At 37.1% G+C, this 21,046-nt stretch overlaps 1 protein-coding gene across 2 annotated transcripts in view; it reads right to left on the bottom strand.

Annotated features, from left to right (window-relative positions):
- ZC2HC1A (zinc finger C2HC-type containing 1A) overlaps nucleotides 1-3,562 on the bottom strand; it is a 59,818-nt gene extending 56,256 nt beyond the window's left edge. For both annotated transcript variants that reach the window (XM_033439856.2, XM_004276190.3), the window contains exon 1: nucleotides 3,451-3,562. In XM_033439856.2, the coding sequence (XP_033295747.1) occupies nucleotides 3,451-3,466 (16 nt within the window). In that variant the 5' untranslated portion in view covers nucleotides 3,467-3,562. The remainder of the gene's footprint in view (nucleotides 1-3,450) is intronic.
- Nucleotides 3,563-21,046: the final 17,484 nt, after the last annotated feature.

Raw genomic sequence — 21,046 nt, 5'->3', positions numbered from 1 at the left:
ATTATCTAGTGAGATTGCCCACAGTCCCTTCCAAGCCTGCTATGTTTACCTATACTGAACCACTCTCAAGGTCCTAACACATGTCCTGTGATTTTATCCATCCAACAAACAAGTACAGGAGGGGGCCTCCTATGTACTAGGCGGCTTGCCAAATGCTTTATACATGTTTTCATCATTAAATTCTTAATATAGTTCAGGTAGATTGGTATTTAGTAGCTCCATTTTTTATAGCTGAGGAAACTGAGGTTCAGATTAACCAAATCACAGAGCTAAAAACAAAACAAAACAAAGCAAGAATCCAAACACAGACCTGTCCAATATGTTGACTATTAAAATAACCTAGCATCAGATTCAGCACACACACACAAAATAAATCTAGATAAATTAATAAAGATGAAGAATTATTCAGTTAAACCATTGCTTAGATTAGGGAAAAACAAAACAAAAAACCCTAATGGGACAGCATGGCTGTCTTCAACTACATCAAGAGCTACATTAGAAAAGAGCAATCAGACTTCTAATCAAGTTTTAGAGGGCAGTACACTAAGATCTACTAATTTTAGCAGTCCAAAAGAGGAATAGGCAGCTTGATCTCTGTCATATTTGTTAATAACTGCTTATCAAGATGTTATGAAAGGAATGAAAATAATATGGATAAAATCTGCTTAGGGTTTTTCATCTCTCCATTTTACAGATGAAAAGCTTATGAGAGACTGAACTCTCCCAAATCTAGAAATACGTCTATTGCCTTTAGACATACCTATAGGGCACGAGCTTTAGGTGAAAAGGAATTAAAGGCTTTACTCTAATTGCACACACAATGCAGAAGTGCTCAGATACAGAGTATACAAAATCATAAGCAATAATTTAATATTTTATTTTGAAATACAGTGTTCAACCTAACAGCTCAACTCCTGACAATCCAGGAAATATAAAAGTCCCAGAAAGACCAAAAATAATGTAAGCGATATATGATCTACATGCAAGTTATTTTAAAAATAAAGAGTATGATAATCTTCAATAAAATTTTTCAGGAGTCCGTATATTTTCTGGTTTTACAATCAAGATTAGTCTGCTAACTAGCTTCAACTAAAAACATGGGTCTAATGCCAAGCAGTACAATATTTGCTCAATTACTATGATATATATTAAGCAAACTCTTAAAGATTTTCTACTGTAATATAATGTTCATTAGACACCTTCAAAGTGCTAGGTTTTAATTTCCAATAGGGAAGAACTATCTTAACTATCACTGTACCAATGTATCACTGTTTATTAAACGAAGGCATAGATGAATGAATGAATGAATGGTAATCCTGAGACTCTAAGTTCATCTTTATAAAGTATGACCTAACAAGGACTAATTTTAAAAAAGGAGTAAAAGAAAGGCACTAACTTCAACAGAAGACTCTTAGAGCTTTTATTTTATTAAAATAAAAAATTTTATTTCATTACTATTTGAAGTTACCAATATTCAACTGTTTTGGCCTACAAGAATAATTTCATATATTTTAACCTAATTCATTACAATTAAACATATCATAGTTAATGACAGCAACTTATTTTGTTTAAAAAAAAATGAGTAAAGAACAAGTACCGTTTAACATGAAACATCACAAGCTGGCCCCCTAAAACACGCCCGCGATAACATACCATATTACACCAGAATTCATGTTTTCCTCCACCCATGTAATTGAGTATTATAATAGGTTTTTATTATATTTTAAAAGCATCCTTGGTAAGATTTCAATAGTAATGTCTTAGCACTGCTAAAATATGAGATTCCCTAAAACGTAGGCTCCATGAGAACAGGGCTTTGAATTTTTATTTTTTTCTGCATCCCCAGAGCCTCTCATAGATAAAGTCATTTATCTAACAAGAAATATTTACTGAATACCTACTTTGTGTCAGACACTGTTTTAGATGCTTAGAATACATAAATGAAAAATCAGATGAAGATCTTTGCCTCAATTATGAATGTTGAATAAAATAATAGAAATCTGCAGAAAAACAACTATTCTAAAGCACTTTATGTATATTATGATAATTTCATGAGAATTCCAGGACCCATGATCCTACCCACTATGCTATAATACCACGTTTGAAAATTTATTTAAAAAAAATAAAATAAAAGCTGCCTCCAGGAGTTCTCTAAACAAAAGTATCTTGAGTAAGGAATACTTTCATTACAATTCCTATTTCATGGAAACTTGAGTGATCTGCCTAAAATTAAACAAGCAAAGAACAAGAACTTCATTTGTCATAGTATACTGCAGCAGCTCACAAGTGGAAAAATCATCAGAATTCTTGATTATCTATCATCCTCAAGGTGTTTACTATGAGAGCTTCGCCTAGGAGCAAAAGCATGAAATACTATCACACTCATTATTGCATTTGTTTTTTGGTGACCCTAGGTCACTGTAAACAGTCATCAGTTATTACTTTTCCTTTCATAACACAACCTGAAACAATTTACTCTCTAGCGTGCAACAATACACAGGACTCAGTGCCTCTGTTTATTAATTCCACCTGAATCTATGCAAATTAAGAGGGGGAAAAAAATCAAGGCTAAATCAAGACAATAGGATCTGGCAATTCTGCAGGCTTATTCTTCATCAGAAGGATTGACCACAATTTGAAAAGGAATTTTGACACTGTTGTTGCTAATGCTAGCTGGGTTTTCTTCCCCCCTTTGTTGTTTTTAAGCGAATGCTGTATTACACAAGATAAAATGGGTAAAGAGAATAGAGAAGTGAAAGAATTGGGAACAAAGCAAAATGTGGAGTCGTGGTTACAGCACAAAGATAAACCTAAAGATAACGAATCAATGCTGGCTCTTCCTTACAGAGTCCTCGTGAATAAACCCTTAAATCCTGCGGTTAATCTATTGTCCCGGCTCTAAAGCTGATCAGTGACACTTCCTTGGGAGATGCTCTTGGCATCGCTCCCACAGAAGATGCTGTAGAAATGGAAAAACGGTAACCTAGGGAAACCAAGGGAAGTGGCCAAGAAAAGTATCAGAAGCTCGAGGCTGGAGACACACCACGGGCCTCCAGCAAAGGCTGGCGGTGGGGAGGCGGTAGACATTAACGGAGAGTCCACTTTGCAAGGAAAATAAAATCTGGCCGGAGGCTGTGATTACCAACAGGACCCTCTGGGAGTCAGGCAAGACCAGAAAATGGTAGGAAGGGATTTGCAGGCGTTTACCAGCATCAGGCCCGGGGTGGGGAAGCATCAGGTGAAGACTGTTTGAGGAGGGGCAGCCTGAGGCTCATTAACTCGACCGCGCTGGGGCTGCAGGGCGCCCGCCTGTTCCCCGGGCCTCCGAGGAGCGGAGGGGTCCATCTCTCCGGACCTGCCCTGGCCTCCCCGGTACCGAGGTCCAGGGCAGCCCCTCCTGCCAGCCACCCCACCCCCAGACGCCCGGCCCGCATCCCTTCACCTCCTCACCTTCCAGTGACTCCATGGCGCCACCGCCTCGAGTTCCGCCAGACTCCTCCAACAGCACGCCGCCGCCGCCGCCGCCGCCGCCGCCGCCGCCGCCGCCGCCGCCGCCGCCGCCGCCGCCGCCGCCGCCGCCGCCGCCGCCGCCGCCGCCGCCGCCGCGCAGCTCGGGCTGTAGCAACCCGGCCGCGCCTCCCACCCGCTAATATTCCGAGCGCCTATTGGTCCGGAGCTGAAGGGGCGGAGCTTCTGGGGGCGGAGCCTCGGGGTGGAGTTTCTCCCGCTGCCGCTGCACAGCTGGCTCTCGGCGCTAGGCTTTCGAGGTAGTCCTCCGAGTAATCCTAGAGCGGTTCGGTTTGCCTCCTGCCGTCCCACGGCGCCTCTGTTCGATTCCAGCCTTGTTTTCTTCACGCCTTATCCTCCTGTTTAGAATATCTCAGCACCTCAGGGTTCCCGTCCGCAGTCCCTCAGTCAGTGCAGTTCTGAATTCCCGTCTGTCACTCTCTGAGGACTTGAAGCAAACAAGCAGAGCCCACGTCCTACACACTCGTGAGCAGCACCCTCTCTGTTACCCGCTATTGTCACACTTTATCTGAGTGTATTCCCTAGACTTTATCTTTACACACAGATTTATGAGTTAAGGGACCTTTTTCCTACAGAAACCATACTTTCTAACTGGGATTGTAGAACTGAGATTCTCAGTACTTAGAAACAATTTCCTCAGCATGAAAGCTTGGGCCAAAAAGAGGTGAAACCCAGCCCTCCCTTCATCTTCAGCTACTCTTGGCCTCCCCTGGCCCCAGATTTGATCATTCTTGAACTAAAGTAGAATGCAGGTCTCCCAGCTGATGAGGTAACATCAAAACTATGCTTGATCAGGAAATTTAAGGCAGGAACGAACCTATACATGACAGAACGAGGCCTGTTTCTGTGAAAACCTCTTGGGAATGAAGGTAACTTCAAAACTAGCTAAAACCTCTGCTTAACAGTCTAACACATTTCACCAGAACTAAATGTCTTTGGAAATTTGATTTAGCAGTGATAAGCAAGCCATATCGTCAGGTAACTCCAGTATACCTCTCGGCAAGTTATCAGTATTAATGTAATTTCCATAACAAATCTTATATTAATTTTCTTATTAATCTGTTCAGTTACAAAGTTTTGGCATCATATCTAACTTTGTCTACCGTTAGAAGTATGTATCTTACGAACCAGTAGCCTTTATGAAGCGAGAGTTCTGCTCTCCACTCCAATGATGGCATTATCAACAAGTAAACAAGCACTTGAGGGCAGCACCATCTCTTATTGGGAAGATGATCTAAGTATATTTGAATGTGGTGCAGTCCATCTCTTATATGGAATCATGAGACAGCCCTGTCTCAACACCTCCCCTACCCCTGGTTCTGCCCTGGCTCTTTTGTTCCTCTGAGATCTGAGATCCTAGACCTAATGGGCCAGCCCACAGCCTTTCCTGCCACTTAGTCACCCTGGACTGAGTATGGAAAGGTCCTTTCTCCTTGGTGCTGCTAAGGCTGAAGTGAGAATCGTGGGGGCATTGAAGTGCTTTAAAAGAGCACTGAGAAGGAAAAAAGCACACTTGGAAGAAAAACCAAAAATAAACAATTTACTTTACAAATCACAAATTCTTGAAGTCAAGCCAAAAAATGGAGTTGGCTGATACACACCCTATTGGGCATAAATGCTATAGTAACAGCAAAAACAATAATAAGGATAATAGTAACCATTAAAAAAATCATATTAGGCATGTTTTAGGTCCTTTTCATATATTCACTTATTTATTCTTCAAAACAGCTCTACCAAGTAGATACTATAATTTTCTTTTTTTTTTTTTTTTTTTTTGCGGTATGCTGGGCTCTCACTGCTGTGGCCTCTCCCGTCACAAAGCACAGGCTCCGGACGCGCAGGCTCAGCGGCCATGGCTCACGGTCCTAGCCGCTCCGCGGCATGTGGGATCTTCCCGGACCGGGGCACGAACCCGTGTTGCATCGGTAGGCAGACTCTCAACCACTGTGCCACCAGGGAAGCCCTATAATTTTCATTTTTGAGAATTAAAGTCTTCGATTTCTAGATGTCTCAGAGAGATTAATTTTTTTGCTAATATTTTATACTTTTAGTGAATGGTAGCTTGGAGTTAAACTCTAGTCTGTCTGAATACCTATGACGATTTCATGGGACTCCTCACTTCCCTTCCTCCTCACATTGCTTTCTAATTATCTTAAATGTAAATCCAAATATTCAGATTCATTTTTTAAGGTGTATTTGTGTAGGCATTACTACTGTGAATCTTAATTCTTTAAAATGTGCCTGTCAATCTCTGTCAATCTCTACAGGTAATGGTCTCTCAACACTTTTATGCTCCAGCTACCCTGGCTTCTTCAGCTTTTCCTGGTCCTGATACCTGGGTGAAGAGGACAATTTCTTACTGCCTTCCTAAGTTCCTTCCTCTATCTCTTACATGCCTGGCCTGAGAGTCTCTTTGGTCTTGATGCTTTCCTCTGGCTTTTCTTCCTCTTGATCTATTCCATTTTTCTGATGCATTCATTCAACAAATATTTGTTGAGTACCTACTATGTTTCAGGCCCATTTCATTACTATCCAGTTACTAAAATGAATGAAGCTCAGTTTCTTCTCTATGTTCCTAAGCTTTTATCTGTTCATAATTTTCTTTTGCTCTCCAGTGATCTTTTTAGCTAATGGTAACATTCATAGAGGAATATGAATTAGAAATCTTCCCACCTCCCTATCATACAAAAAAGAAAGGAAAGGTGCAGAGACGTTTGCTGACTCGATCCAGATTACAAAACTACTAAGTAGCTGAAATAGATATTGCACGCTTGTCTGATTACATCATATCCCTGATTCTTTACACTTTGCAATACTTTCCCTTCAACCACCATTCCCTGGAGCCCATCCACATCTCATTTGCACCTTCCAAAGGGCTGAGCAAGCTGCTTATATCTTCTTGTTTCAAAGTTCCAACCTCCTGTTGGATCTTACACAAAGATCAATTTCCCTTTCAGAGACATCCTTTGGCCCTCATTCAAATCATTTTCAGAACACAGCTAAATGAGATTCTGAATCTCAGTGAAAAACCAACTCATTTTCTAAACCCACTCTATAAGGTATTTTTTTCCCTCCACAGTCTCCAGGGGACTGACCCACCACAATTTAATATATAAAAATTTATTTATACATTTGGCAATCATAACAAAAATTATAGTTTTCATCAAAAACAAAAGAGACATATTTTCCTTAAAAATGGGGAGAAGGGGCTGAACAAGTGTTCTAGACTGAGGAACCATATTCTGAGTTAGGTCTTATTAGTTTTATTTTGTAGATTGAAGCCAAACAAAATCTTTAAGTGTTCAGGGACAAAATAATGATAGTCCTGAACAAGGAAACACTAAGAAAAGGAAAAAGAGAGGATCCTAAAGCAAACTTTATTGCCTTCATTGATTGGAGGGTTACTCCGTTCACAGTGTGATAGTGATTATTCTACCTCTTTCTCCTCTAGTTCCAGAAAGAACTCCAATTCCTTAAGGAGCCTCTATTCTCCTCCACTTTCAAAACTAATGCCCAGCTGCAAAAGGATGAATTTTTTAAACCTTCAATTATGATCCCATCTATCTGTCTCTTGCCACCACAATTCCAAACCTCAGATGAAAATCTATTAGTTCAAATACTTATTGAGATACTCCTACCTATGTAACACTGTTCTAGGCACAACAGGAAGCTCCAAAGTAGTCTCTTTAGTCTCTAGGAAGTTAACATCTAGTAAAGGAAGCCTGGGCAAGACATAATACAGAACAATAGAGGACAATATATGCAATGGATTATTAAGTCTTAGATGTTGTGGTACAGCTTATAAGAGTAATTGGTTTTAAATAAATATTCATTTAGAGATTCACCTATGCTGCTGTATATAACACTAGTTTATTGCTTCCGAATGCTGAAAAGTATTTTACCATATGCATACACCACAGTTTATTTTCTCATTCCTGCAGTGAAGGGCACCCAGCTGCCTCTAACCGGCTGCTACAATGAACATCTTTGTGACTGTCCCCTTATGAACCTGGGCTCAAGTTCCTCTGGGATGCATCCCTGGAATGGATTACTGGGCCATATTCATTTCCAGTAAGTATGCCCAGACTGTTCTCTGCAATGTCTGTACCAGCGTACACTGCCATCAGCAGCGTGTAAGACTGCCCATCTTCCTATATCTCATTAATACCTGGCTTAGCTCTAATTTTTGCCAATCTGCTGGGAATCACGAGTTGGGAATCTCTTCATAAACTTGCTGATTCAGATTTGCCTTTCAATGAATTGCCTAGTTTTATCCATATTTTATATTGTGATCTCATCTTTTTGTTATGGATTTTTAAATTCCTTGTATATTCTAGATATTAACTTCTTGCTGATTTTGATTAGTTTAAAAATCTTTTTCCAGTTTGTCAAATATCTGATAACTTTGTCTATGATCCCTGTCATTGAATAGAAATCCTTAACTTTAATTTTGTCAAGTCCATCAATATATTTTCTTTATGATTTTTTTATTAAAGTTCTCTTCACCTCTAGATTATGAGGGTATTTGTTTACATGTTTTTCTGTTAGTGAAGCCAAACCAAATCCTAAGAAAATGGAGATAATTTAGATTCAAACTGGAGAGGACAACAAAAACATTTTTTTCTAGTGTCTTTTATGTTATGGGGTAACTCTAAAAATTCAAATAAGAACCAATGCCCATAATGTTTTGAGACGTTGTGAATTTCAGCTTTATCCAATTTTGCCTATTGTCGCCAGGAAAGCAAAATGTTTTTAGGTGCTCCTTTTCTCACCTGGAGGAAGAAAAACAGAAAAAAAAAAGTGAAAAATATTGAGTCCTTCCGCCTTGTTTTATTATTAATCATAGCAGCTTCTCACAGGCTTTAAAAGAGTTTCCTTTAAAATGCTGTATAGTATTGCTATTAAATATTATATAAATATTATATAATGCTGATGATGTCATCACCACTATAAATCCACTAAATGAATACCTTGGCACTTCTTTATGATTTTAAAAGCCTTATGGCTCTGTTTCCTTTTCTTTTTCTTTTTTTTTTTTTTTGGCTCTGTTTCTTAAAACAAGTATTAGGTACTATAGTTTTTGCAGCTACCTTTTAATGGAAACAGCTATATAAGAATTCACCCCATAAACACATGCTAATTACTAATATAATTGATTACTTGGTTTTGCCTAAAGAACTAACAGGTAAAAGTGAAAAACTAAAGCTCTAATTTCCATCATGGATACACATGTTATTAGAATTATCTGCCATTAACTATTTATACAAATGCCCACGTTTGTAATCCTGTCTTTCTAGAAAAGTTGCTTTTTACAGTTTTACAATGGAAGTATATTATTCTATTTACTTACTTGCTACTTAGAATGCATACCAAAAGTGTAAGTTTGGTATATTGTTGATCTACTTTTGTCATATGAATCCAACAATTGTTTGCTTGCTGTTTCCAAGAAACAGAGTTGCTTAAGCCTATTCACATTTATGTTTCTTAGCAGCTGACAGATAATCAACAAAACAGAAATAAGAATCTCCTCTGGCTCTGTTTTCAAAACATAATAAAATGTATATTTTCATAAGAAAGAGAAATTACATATAATAAAATATTAGTATTCGTAGGAATTTAATTTACATATAATTCAAGGAACAGCAGTTTTCAGAGCATTTGAATACTATAAAAGACCGTATGGGGCTTCCCTGGTGGCGCAGTGGTTGAGAGTCGCCTGCCGATGCAGGGGGCACGGATTCCTGCCCCGGTCTGGGGAGATCCCACATGCCGCGGAGCGGCTGGGCCCGTGAGCCATGGCCGCTGAGCCTGCGCGTCCGGAGCCTGTGCTCCGCAACGGGAGAGGCCACAGCAGTGAGAGGCCCGCATACCGCAAAAAAAAAACCAAACAAACAAACAAAAAAATACCGTATGGATGTCAGTAAGGATTCAGAGAGTTCAGAGGATTCAGAGAGTTCTGAACACCTTTGCAGTGCATCTGTTATTATTATGAACATCAGTGGTTCTTTGTAGTGAAGGTTATTGTTGCCCTGTTCTCAAATCTGCTTTACACTGGAAGGTGCATCCAGCCCCACTTATTAATAATGTTGGCTGGGGGCTTCCCTGGTGGCGCAGTGGTTTAGAATCTGCCTGCTAATGCAGGGGACACGGGTTCGAGCCCTGGTCTGGGAGGATCCCACATGCCGTAGAGCAACTAGGCCTGTGAGCTACAACTACTGAGCCTGCACTTCTGGAGCCTGTGCTCCGCAAGAAGAGAGGCTGCAAGAGTGAGAGGCCCGCGCACCGCGATGAAGAGTGGCCCCCACTTCCCACAACTAGAGAAAGCCCTTGCACAGAAACGAAGACCCAACACAGCAAAAATAAATTAATTAATTAATAATGTTGGCTGATAACCCATAGCTACTTCCTTCCCCTGAAAGGTTATGGCCTCATCATCAGGGAGCAGCCCACAGCCAGTGACTGACTGACTCTGGGGTACAACAGGCTAACCTTTGACTTGAGGTGGGCTGAGGCCAGTCTTCAGATAAGACCACATCCTTTCTTACCTTTCTTCTTCCCTACTGCCCTACCTGCTTCCTTCACTCAAGAAGAGTCATCTCTAACAAATCGCTGCCTCAAGAATCTCCCTCTCCATCCTTGCTTATAGGGAACCTGACCTAAGATCCCTTTATAGATAAATAGTAATGCCAATTTAATGACCTAGTGCTATTATTAAAAGTTACTGCATCCCATGCCCAGTAGTAATTGAGTTGATAAGAACTATATATAATACCAACTATTTATTCAGTGCTTTTGATAATTCTCTACATTTTTGTAGGATGTTGTTTTAGAGACACTCGGTTTAATATTTCAATCAATGGTATTCAGTACATACTTGCCAAATGATATGAATAGATATGAGTGAATGGTGTGGTCTTCAAAACAGTTCTTTTAGGTAGGCAGAGAGGTTTTATTTAACGCATAATGGTTATGGTTAATATGTCACTATGAAGACCATTTCCCATATAGTTTCATGTGATCCTCATAACCTACCTTTGAGGTGGGTGTTATGCTTTCCATTTTTATGTCAAAGAAACAGATTCCATAAGAGTAAGTGACTTTTTCAAAGTTATAGTGAGTGAGTAAGTGGCAGGGTTAGAATATGTAAATATATTCTCTAAATTGAGATCCATCTACTGTAGCGTAACTGATTTTTCTAAGTAATGACTCTGAGTCTGATGAGAATGACAAAAGGGAAAGCATTGGATTCCTGTTCTGTCTCAGATCATGAAAGAGAGGACTCATAAACTGTCCATGGAATGAAATAAATGGGAATGAAGTAAATGGAAGCCATCTGAATTATTCTTTATTTCCTTCAATGACAGAATCTACATCTGATGTTTTATGTGTCTACGTTTTATGTGTCAATTTGGCTAGGTCAAAAATTACTCTAGATATTTCTGTGAAGGTGTTTTCTAGATGACATTAACATTTAAATTGGTGATCTTTGAATAAAGCAGATTGCTCTCCATAATGTGGGTGGGCTTCATCCAATCAGTTGAAGGCTTACCTCCTCTAAGAAGGAATTCTGTCAGCAGAGTGCCTTTGGACTCAAACTGAAATTCTACCCTGGGTCTCCAGCCTAAGGACCTACAGCTTTTGAACTTTACAAGCTTATACAACCACAGGAGCCAATTGCTTAAAATCAATCAAGCTCTCTCTCTTTCTCTTTCTCCCTTGATATAGGTAGATATAGATATAGATATAGTTATAGATAGGTTCTATTTCTCTGGAGAACCCTGATTAATACACTGTGCTTACCCAGGTATTTGGGTAACCAACATCTGGAAAGCAGCAAAGTAAAAGCAAGAATATTCTCTGAAAGAATTCAAATCTTTATATAACCTTTGCCCTTATTCAGATACCCCATTGGCTCCTTCCAGTTGTCAGAGTTCTCCTTTGTTCCCATCCTCTTTTCAGAGGTAGATATTTCATCTCTTTGTGTCTCAATTTGGATACCATAGAAAGAAGCAAACTATGGCCCAATTAAAAAAAAAATAAACCTATAAAGTATCTTAATCTCTCTCCACACTTTACTCTAGAAAGACCCAGAAAGATTTATTAAAAGATTGCCCAACATGGATGGTTGGTTGGCTAAACCATGGACCAGAATCCAGGTCTTCTGACTTCTGGCCCTTTGCCCTTCAGGCTGTAAATTTGTGTCTCTTTTTATACAAATTATTACATAGTTCAGTTCTAGGCATTGTAAGCATAAAAGCCTGTGACTTCAAGGAACTTAAATTCTAGTTCATTGAGCAAGAACATGTGAAGATAATAATAATAAATGACTAATAGCAAATAACATATTGGATATAACTTAAGGGATAAATGAAGGCTATAGAAAATATGTACTAAATAGTCAAAGTAGAGAGATTATTTCAGGCTGAGTTTCTAGGGAAAGATTAATGAAGAAGAATGGATACTGAGAATGGAAACCCTACAGAAGTTTACAATCTAGATGGGGTTAATAAGATATAAAAAATTGCTAGGAATATATGCTCGCACACAGAACACGAACAATGCTAGAATGAAAAGTTTAGGTCAAAAAGGCAGAGGAGTTATAGGGAAGAAATATTCATATGGTTTGGAATTGGAAAATGGATTGTAGTTAATGGATTTTGTATTTGTTCTTTTAAGTTGTGTAGGATTCTGACAGATATTTTGGGTAGGGAGTTGATCACAGGATGAACCAAGGCCAGAAAAGCAGAAATGATAAGGGAAAGTTCAGAGGACAGTGAGAACATGGTGAAGATGGAAAATTAATTAGACAGGTATTTAGTGAGCATTTATTATATGTGGGAAATTAAAATTGGGCCCAGATTACAGAGGGTTTCGGATTGAAATTTATTTTGTAGACAGTGAAGGCTCTTCAGCTTTGATAATTTTTGAACAGGATGAAACATTTTTTTAAAGTATAATTTAAGATGACTATCTCTGGTAGAGACAGTGAGTGGAGTGATCTTTTGGAAGGACACTGAAATGACCCAAGCCTAACATGATGATGGTTTAGTTTATTGTTGGTAACAGAGTTGGTAGATCCAAGGGTGTGGTTTTATAATATTTGATATTATCATTCTCCAGGATACAAGTTTATGAATCTTCCCTTGTCAATTACTCCAGCCACCAGTGGGTTACATTAAGTAGATTATCCATGAAAAATAGTAACAAAATGGGGCTTCCCTGGTCGCGCAGTGGTTGAGAGTCCACCTGCCGATGCAGGGGACATGGGTTCGTGCCCCGGTCCGGGAGGATCCCACATGCCGCGGAGCGGCTGCACCCGTGAGCCATGGCCGCTAGTGAGAGGCCCGTGTACCGCAAAAAAAAAAAAAAAAATAGTAACAAAATGTAAAGCACTTTATTATCGGTTGGGCTAATGTTCAAAAACTCCATTGTAGAACTGTTGGTGGGACTCCACAGTATAAGCGTTGTATTAGTCAACTCAGGCTGCCATAACAAAATACCATAGTTGGGGTAGGTACTATAGAAAAAAGAAACTTAGTTTCTCACAGTTCTGGAGGCTGGAGTCAGAGATCAGGGTGGTTGCAGGGTTGAGTTCTGGTGAATACACTTTTTATGGCTTGCAGACACCAGCTTCTTGTTGTGTTCTTACATGGGAGAAACAAAAAGATCTCTCTCTCTCCTCCCTTCTTATAAGGCCAGAAGTAATATTGGGGTAGGGCCCCACTCTTATGACTTCATTTAACCTTAATTACCTCCCAAAGGTCCTACATCCAAATATAGTCATACTGGGGGGTTAGAGCTCCAACGTGTGAATTTGGGGGTGGGGGAGGGACACAATTCAGTCTATAGCAGCATTTTTTTTGATATACTAGTAAAAAATTAAAATGTGACATACAAGGTGCATGGCAATGTAATTTACAATGACTAGAATAAAATGGCTATAATAATTGAAGATTAACCATAACTCCATGACTTTCTGACAGTTAAGGTTACCTCAACTTAGAAGAAATAAACCAAATTACAAGATCTCTTTATCAGATATTAAGAAGTATTCTGACTCTTCAGGAAACTTCCTCCTAAAATTGAATCATAAAAGCAATTTATGGTAAGACATGAGAATTGAAGGCAAATTAGAAAATAAAGATGACTAGTTTGGAGGATTAAAAGGATGGAAATTCTAATGGAAGGAAACAGAAATTGGCAGAGAAGTTCATTGGAAACAAAAATATGCATTTGGTAATTTATAACAATAAGATATTTTACGAAACGAAAAATAAAGTTAAATATGGTATTTTCAATAATACATGAGATATAGTTGTCAAAGTAACACTTTAGTTTGTGTTGCTGTTTAGAAGTGAATTGTTAAAATCATTGTGTTTTTTTACAAATGTTTCTGTGGCAAGATATGAAGTAGTAAAAGTTTTGGTGATTATTAACAAGTCAAACCATTTGTATCAGGGAAATTATAAAATAAAGATAATGAGATCTTACTGAATTAATTATCACAAGATTGGTGGGTAAATTTCACCACCTTTCTACAACATGAGATTCAACCTTAAGCGATCAAACAAACATTTACAAAGATATCCTGGTAGAACCAATGTAGCCAAGACATTTAATATAAAGTAAAATTTATTTTGAAATTTAAAATGAAGTTTAAATATTTACAAATGGACCTTAGAAATGCAAAAATGAAAAGGGACATTTTGTTTTCGTTGGGATTTTTAAAATTTGTTTCCTTTACACAGAATGAAGCATCTTCATAGCAAACACTTTATAGTGTTTCCTTAGGGACAAAAACAGAAAGAAATTTCAAAATTACTTCTTGTGCTCCAACTGAATACTGAGCACTTTGCTCACTAATTCTGTGAAGTCTGTCTAAAAATTGCAGCAGCACCACAGTGTTTACACAGTTTTAGAACAGAATTGACCTATTTGAAGTCAATTTGTCCTTTGGAAATTTATTTAAATTGAACACTCTTTTCTGTGGGAAGACCAAGAGTTTTGCCAATTTATAGATTTTATATTTTCTTGGTCATATCTGACTCCAATGACATAGTTCTGCTGAATTATTAACTTTATCCCTGGTGCTGGGTCTCTTCCCCATGCTCCATGGTGATCACTTTGTGGAAATCAGACTCTTTTCCTTGAATCCCTGTATGCCATTTCCATAAATATCTGCATGTACAATATAGTGGATTTATGATAACCCAGTCTAAAGAATAATACACTGAATTAATCCCTAATTTATCCCTCTCCCCGCCTCCCCTTTGGTAACCATAAATTTGTTTTCTATGTCTGTGATCCTATTTCTGTTTTGTAAATAAGCTTATTTGTATCTTTTTTTTTTTTTTTAGATTCCTCATATAAGCAATATATATTTGTCTTTTTCTGGTTTACATCACTTAGTATGATAATCTGAGTTCGGGATTAAAATATACACACTACTATATATAAAACAGATAACCAGTAAGTACCTATTGTATAGTACAGGGAGCTATACTCAATATCTTACAATAACCTATAATGGAAGAGAATGTAAAAAAATAATATACGTATATTTATATATATGTATAACTGAATGACTTTACTATATACCTGAAACTAATGCAACATCGTAAATCAACTTCAATAAAACTTTTTTTTTTATTTCCAGAAAACCCTAAAAAAAAGAAAGAATAATACACTGAAATCACAAGTTTTTGTCACTAAACTTAGAAACTAAAATATTAAAGATATAGTTGAAGACTCTTCTACAAGTCTCTCTAATTTACATACAAAGTAGTTATTAAATTTTGGTTTTAAATAACAATTTTTAACAAACTTATTTAACAAGTGAAATTAAAATAGATATCTGAGCCAGATCATAAATTAATAGAATTTTTATCATTGGAAATTTCTATTTTAAATCAAATCACTTCTTCAAATTTTAAAAATGAAAAGATAAGTATCTACTCTTTATTGTTTTAGACGTATATCTGGATAGAACTTTCAAAATATCCAAATGATTTACAGGACTTTTCACATCTCAGTGTAATGGTTCACTCTTAAACAGCAGTGTCATCTAATTAATTTTACATTAACTTGTAGGAATACGGGATATAAAATTGAATGAAATATAATACCATGTTTCCAAGTAAAAGGATAAACACAATAGAAGGCACAGTAATATGGCAAAGTTTAATAAATTTTATGAATTGTAGGACACTAAAAATCTTTACTTGATAGAATTAGATATGAATACCATTGAAAATAATAGGATTTAGAAAAACTTATAAACAGATTGAATCAAATGTTTTCTCTAGGGAAAGACAGGTCGAATTCACTTTTTTTCTCTTCTCTAAATTGTCTTTACTGTTTCTCAAGGCAGAAATTTTATTTGGCTGCTCGCCAGATATCAGCTTTCAATGTAACTTTGTACTTATATTAAAGAACATTACTTGAAATTTCAGAAGGTAATAAAATCAATGACCATTCCTGGATAATATTTTCTGGCTGACACTCAACAGTGTCAGAGTTGAGTATTTACAACAGAAATTGCATGGCCCGCAAAGCCTAAAATATTTACTACCTGTCTCTCTAAGAAAAAGTTTGCCAATCTACCCCTGCACCACAAACCTGGATTTGCACCCTTCGTTTCCTTGAATAATAGATTGAGCTCCTCTGAGGCACCCATTTCATACTTATAAGATATGGATAATAGTAGCTAATTCATGAATTATTATGTAGATTAAATGTGGAAGTTCAGGTGAAGCACTTAGTACATAGTAGGTATTAATAAATGTTAGCTGGAATTATGAACTTGAATCAAGCCATACTTTGTTCTGTATTATCTCACAGATTTGTCTATAGATACTTCAGTCATTAACCAACACAATTCATAATCTTCACTAATGTTATAAGTAATAAGTTGTTAACCTGTGTGGAATGTTTTAAAACAAAAAAAGTTATATTCATTCATAAAATTTAATGTAACATACATAATCATCTTTCTTACCAAGTAGCTTTATTCTGATTTAAAACACACTGAAGAGCCTTCAGTACTGATTAAGATAGAGTAAGTATATTCCACCCTGTCTCTGCCACTGAATGCAACTAAAATCCCTGGACTGAAGGTATGGAACAGCTATCTGAAATATATGGCAGCGGAGAGATTAGAAAAGAAAGGTACTACTTGATATATGAGCAATTTGGCAGGGGGTTTCCTTGCTTGTTTTAGTTTTTTTAACCTCCTGACCTGAGCTTGAAGGCAGCCCAAATGTCAGAAGTACATACCAGCATGGACCAAAAAAGGAACAAAGAGAAGCACTGTCTTTCTGGTTTGAGAAGTGAGAAGGGGAACCGTCATGGAATAGAGAGAGTGGGGGCACTTTACTGTCTTATTTTTACTGGTATTTTTTCTGTCTTAGCCCTGCCCTCAGGTAAGCTCCAGTCCTGAAACTACAGTTCCATGGAGGCAGGGCAGTAGCAGGGGACAAGAAAGCACTTATACCTCTCATGGAGAGATTCCTTCTCTCTGACTAGAGGGACTGCGGTTGAAAGAGTATGGAGAAAATCCCCATTGCTTTTGTTTTTTTTTTCTCTCTATCCACTTGCCACTTGGCTCTGGAGTCCAACTTAGCCACTGGAAGTAGATGATAGAGTGGGGAGACTAAAGTCAAAATTACTCAACATAAAAAACATGGGAAGGGCTTCCCTGGTGGTGCAGTGGTTAAGGATCCCCCTGCCAATGCAGGGAACATGGGTTCAAGCCCTGGTCTGGGAAGATCCCACATGCCACGGAGCAACTAAGCCCATGTGCCACAACTACTGAGCCCATGTGCCACAACTACTGAAGCCCACGCACCTAGAGCCCGTGCTCTGCAACAAGAGAAGCCACCACTATGAGAAGCCCGCGCACCACAACCAAGAGTAGCTCCCACTCACCACAACCAGAGAAAAGCCCGTGTGCAGCAACAAAGTCCCAACACAGCCAAAAAACATAAATAAATAAAATAAAATAATAAAATAAATTTATTTTAAAACAAACAAACAAAACAAAACATGGGAACATTTTGAGAAATTACAAGGGAAAACTCACTCAAGAGACAGCAACTCTGAGAGGAACTAGATGCTGAAAATAATTGAAGACTTTAAAGCAGCTGTTAAACTATGTCCTGAGAAATAAGGAAAAGCACTATTGAAAAGAAAGAATAGAAAATCACAGGAAAAAAATAGAAGCTATAGAAAAGAATCAAATGGACATTGTAGAAGAGACAAAGAAAATAAATCATAATCAAACAACTGAAAACCAGGCAAAGAAAGAATCTTGAAAACAGCCAGAGAAAAAGATGAACTACTGATTTAAATGACTATGGATTTTTCGTCAGAAACCATGGATGTCATAAGGCAGTAGAAAAGCAATTATACAGTGCTAAAGAAATGATGTGTCAATTTAAAATTCCACATCCAGCAGAAATATTCTTATTCAAGAACAAAGGAAAAATAACAACATTCATAAATGAAGGAACACTAGGAGAATTTATGGCCAACAGACCTGCTCTAAAAGAGATGCTAAAGGAAATAATATCAGAGGGAAAGCTGGAAGGTCAGGAATGCAGGAAAAGTAACAGATGTGGTAAAGGTCTGGGTGAATATAATAATTTTCTCCTCTTAATTTCTTTAAAATATATACGATGATTAAGAACAAAAATTGTGACGGGGTTTTCAGTGTTTGTAGATAGGATATAAATGACAATCACAACATAAAGGGGAGAGGATAAAGATATCTCTACAGTGGTAAGGTTTCTAAATTCCACTTGAAAGTGGTAAAATACTAAATTTAAGTAGAATGTAAAAAGCTAAGTATGTACATTATTATGCCTAGAACAACAACTGAAATAACTGAACAAATGATTATAGTCAAAACTCAATAAATAAATTAAAATGGACTACTAAAAATATTCAAATAATCCAAAAGAGAACAGGAAATGAAAAAGACAAACAACAGAGGAGACAAACAGAACAAATAATAAAATGGTAGACATAAATACAAACATATCATAAGTACATTAAATGTAAATGGTTTCAACACACACTTAAAATATAGACTTATAATCAGTAAAAAAGAGAACCAACTATATGCTGCTTATAAGAAATCCACTTTAAATAGAATGATGGTAGTTTAAAAGGATGGGAAAAGATAAACCATGCAAACATTAATCACATGAAAGCTTGAGTATTATACTGACAACAGGCAAAGTAGACTTCACAGCAAGGAAAATTACAAAAAATTGAGTGACATTACATAATTAATTAAAGGGTCAGTTCATCAAGAACACACAATAATTAGATTATGTCACTAACAGAAGACCTTCAAAATGCATGAAGCAAGTACTGATAAAACTGAAAGGAGAAATAGAGATATTCAAAATTAGATTTGGAGATTTCAGCTTTCTTCTCCTGTTAATTAATAAGACAGGTAGAATAAACAATCATCAAGAATGTTAAAAAGTTGAGCAATCAGTTGAGCCAATCAGCTGTAACTAATTGACATTTGTAGATACTCCGCTCAAGAACAGCAGAAATAAAAATTCTTTTCAAGGCAAATGGGGCATTTTCAATAAATGAAAACATTAAGAAACTTGAAAGAATTGAAATCATCGAAATATATCTCTGCCAGAATGAGATTAAATTAGAAATTATTTTTTTAAAAAAGATATATGGAAACACTTCCCCATAGTTGGAAATTAAACAATACATTTCTGAATACCCATGGGGCAAATGCAAAATCAAACCACCGTGAGATACCACTACACAATATTACACATTTCTTAGAATGGCTAAAACAATAACTAACCGACAGTACTAAGGACTGGAATGCAAAGAAAGTAACTGGAAAGTCTCCTATTTTGTTGATATGAATGCAAAGTGCTACAGCCACTCTGAAAAAGTTAGGCAGTTACTTATAATGTTAAATATAAATTTAACCATTTGATGCTAGCAATCCCACTCCAAAGTATTTATCCTAAATAAATGAAAAACTTTGTTCATACAAAATCCTGCACCTGAATTTTGTAGCAGTTTTATTCATAATTTCCAAAAATTGGAAACAACTCAAAAGTTTTGACAGTTAAAATAGATAAACAAACTGTTGGTATGCCAATAAAATGGAATACTACTCAGCAGTATAAAATAACAACTCTTGATACACTCGACAATGTGACTGTATCTCAAAGGCATTATGCTGAGTGAGAGAAGCCAGTCTTAAAATGTTGCATTCTATTTATTTCACTTTATATAGAAAAGTTAAGTCTACAGAAACAGAAAATGCACTAGTGGTTGCTCGCCAGTAACAGCTGGGGGGGAGAGGGTATAACTATAAAGGGGTGGCAAAAAGGAGTACTTTGTGGTGATGGAAATATTCTGCATCCTGATAGTTATGGTGATTACATGACTCTATACATGTGTTAAACCACATGAACTGTACACCAAACAAATAAAAGTTTGACTGCATGTAAATTTTAAAAAATTATGACAGCAAACCAAAGGGCCAGTTTGTAATTTCTTGGAATTGGAATAGGAAAAACTAGGAAGCAGGCAAACATTAGGTCAAAGATGAACTTGTGGCTTCTTCAAGCAGCATAACAGACCAAGTTAGTTGACCATTTGACAAAATGTTGGAATTAAGAATGCATTTTTATATAGATCAGTGGAACAGGATAGAAAGCCCAGAGATAAACCCACACACCTATGGTCACCGAATCTTTGACGAAGGAGGCAAGAATATACAATGGAAAAAAGACCAGTCTCTTCAATAAGTGGTGTTGGGAAAACTGGACAGCTACATGTAAAAGAATGAAATTAGAACACTCCCTAACACCCTACACAAAAATAAACTCAAAATTGATTAAAGACCTAAATGTAAGGCTGGACACTCTAAAGCTCTTAGAGGAAAACATAGGCAGAACACTCTTTGACATAAATTGCAGCAAGATCTTTTTTGACCCACCTCCTAGAGTAATACAAATAAAAACAAAAATAAACAAATGGGATGTAGTTAAACTTAAAAGCTTTTGTACAGCAAAGGAAACCATAAACAAGATGAAAAGGCAACCCTCAGAATGGGAGAAAATATTTGCCAATGAAGCAACTGAAAAGGGATTAATCTCCAAAATATACAAACAGCTCATGCAGCTCAAAAACAAAAAAAACAAACAACCCAATTAAAAAATGGGCAGAAGACCTAAATAGTCATTTCTCCAAAGAAGACATATAGATGGCCAACAAACACATGAAAAGATGCTCAACATCACTAATTATTAGAGAAATGCAAATCAAAGCTACACTGAGGTATCACCTCACACTGGTCAGAATGGCCATCATCAAAAAATCTACAAACAATAAATGTTGGAGAGGGTGTAGAGAAAAGGGAACCATCTTACACTGTTGGTGGGAATGTAAATTGATACCACCACTATGGAGGACAGTATGGAGATTCCTTAAAAACCTAAAAATAGAACTACCATATGACTCAACA

The sequence above is a fragment of the Orcinus orca genome, chromosome 17 (genome assembly GCF_937001465.1).
Source record: "Orcinus orca chromosome 17, mOrcOrc1.1, whole genome shotgun sequence".
NCBI lineage: Eukaryota > Metazoa > Chordata > Mammalia > Artiodactyla > Delphinidae > Orcinus > Orcinus orca.
This window is presented reverse-complemented; position numbering and strand designations above follow the sequence as displayed.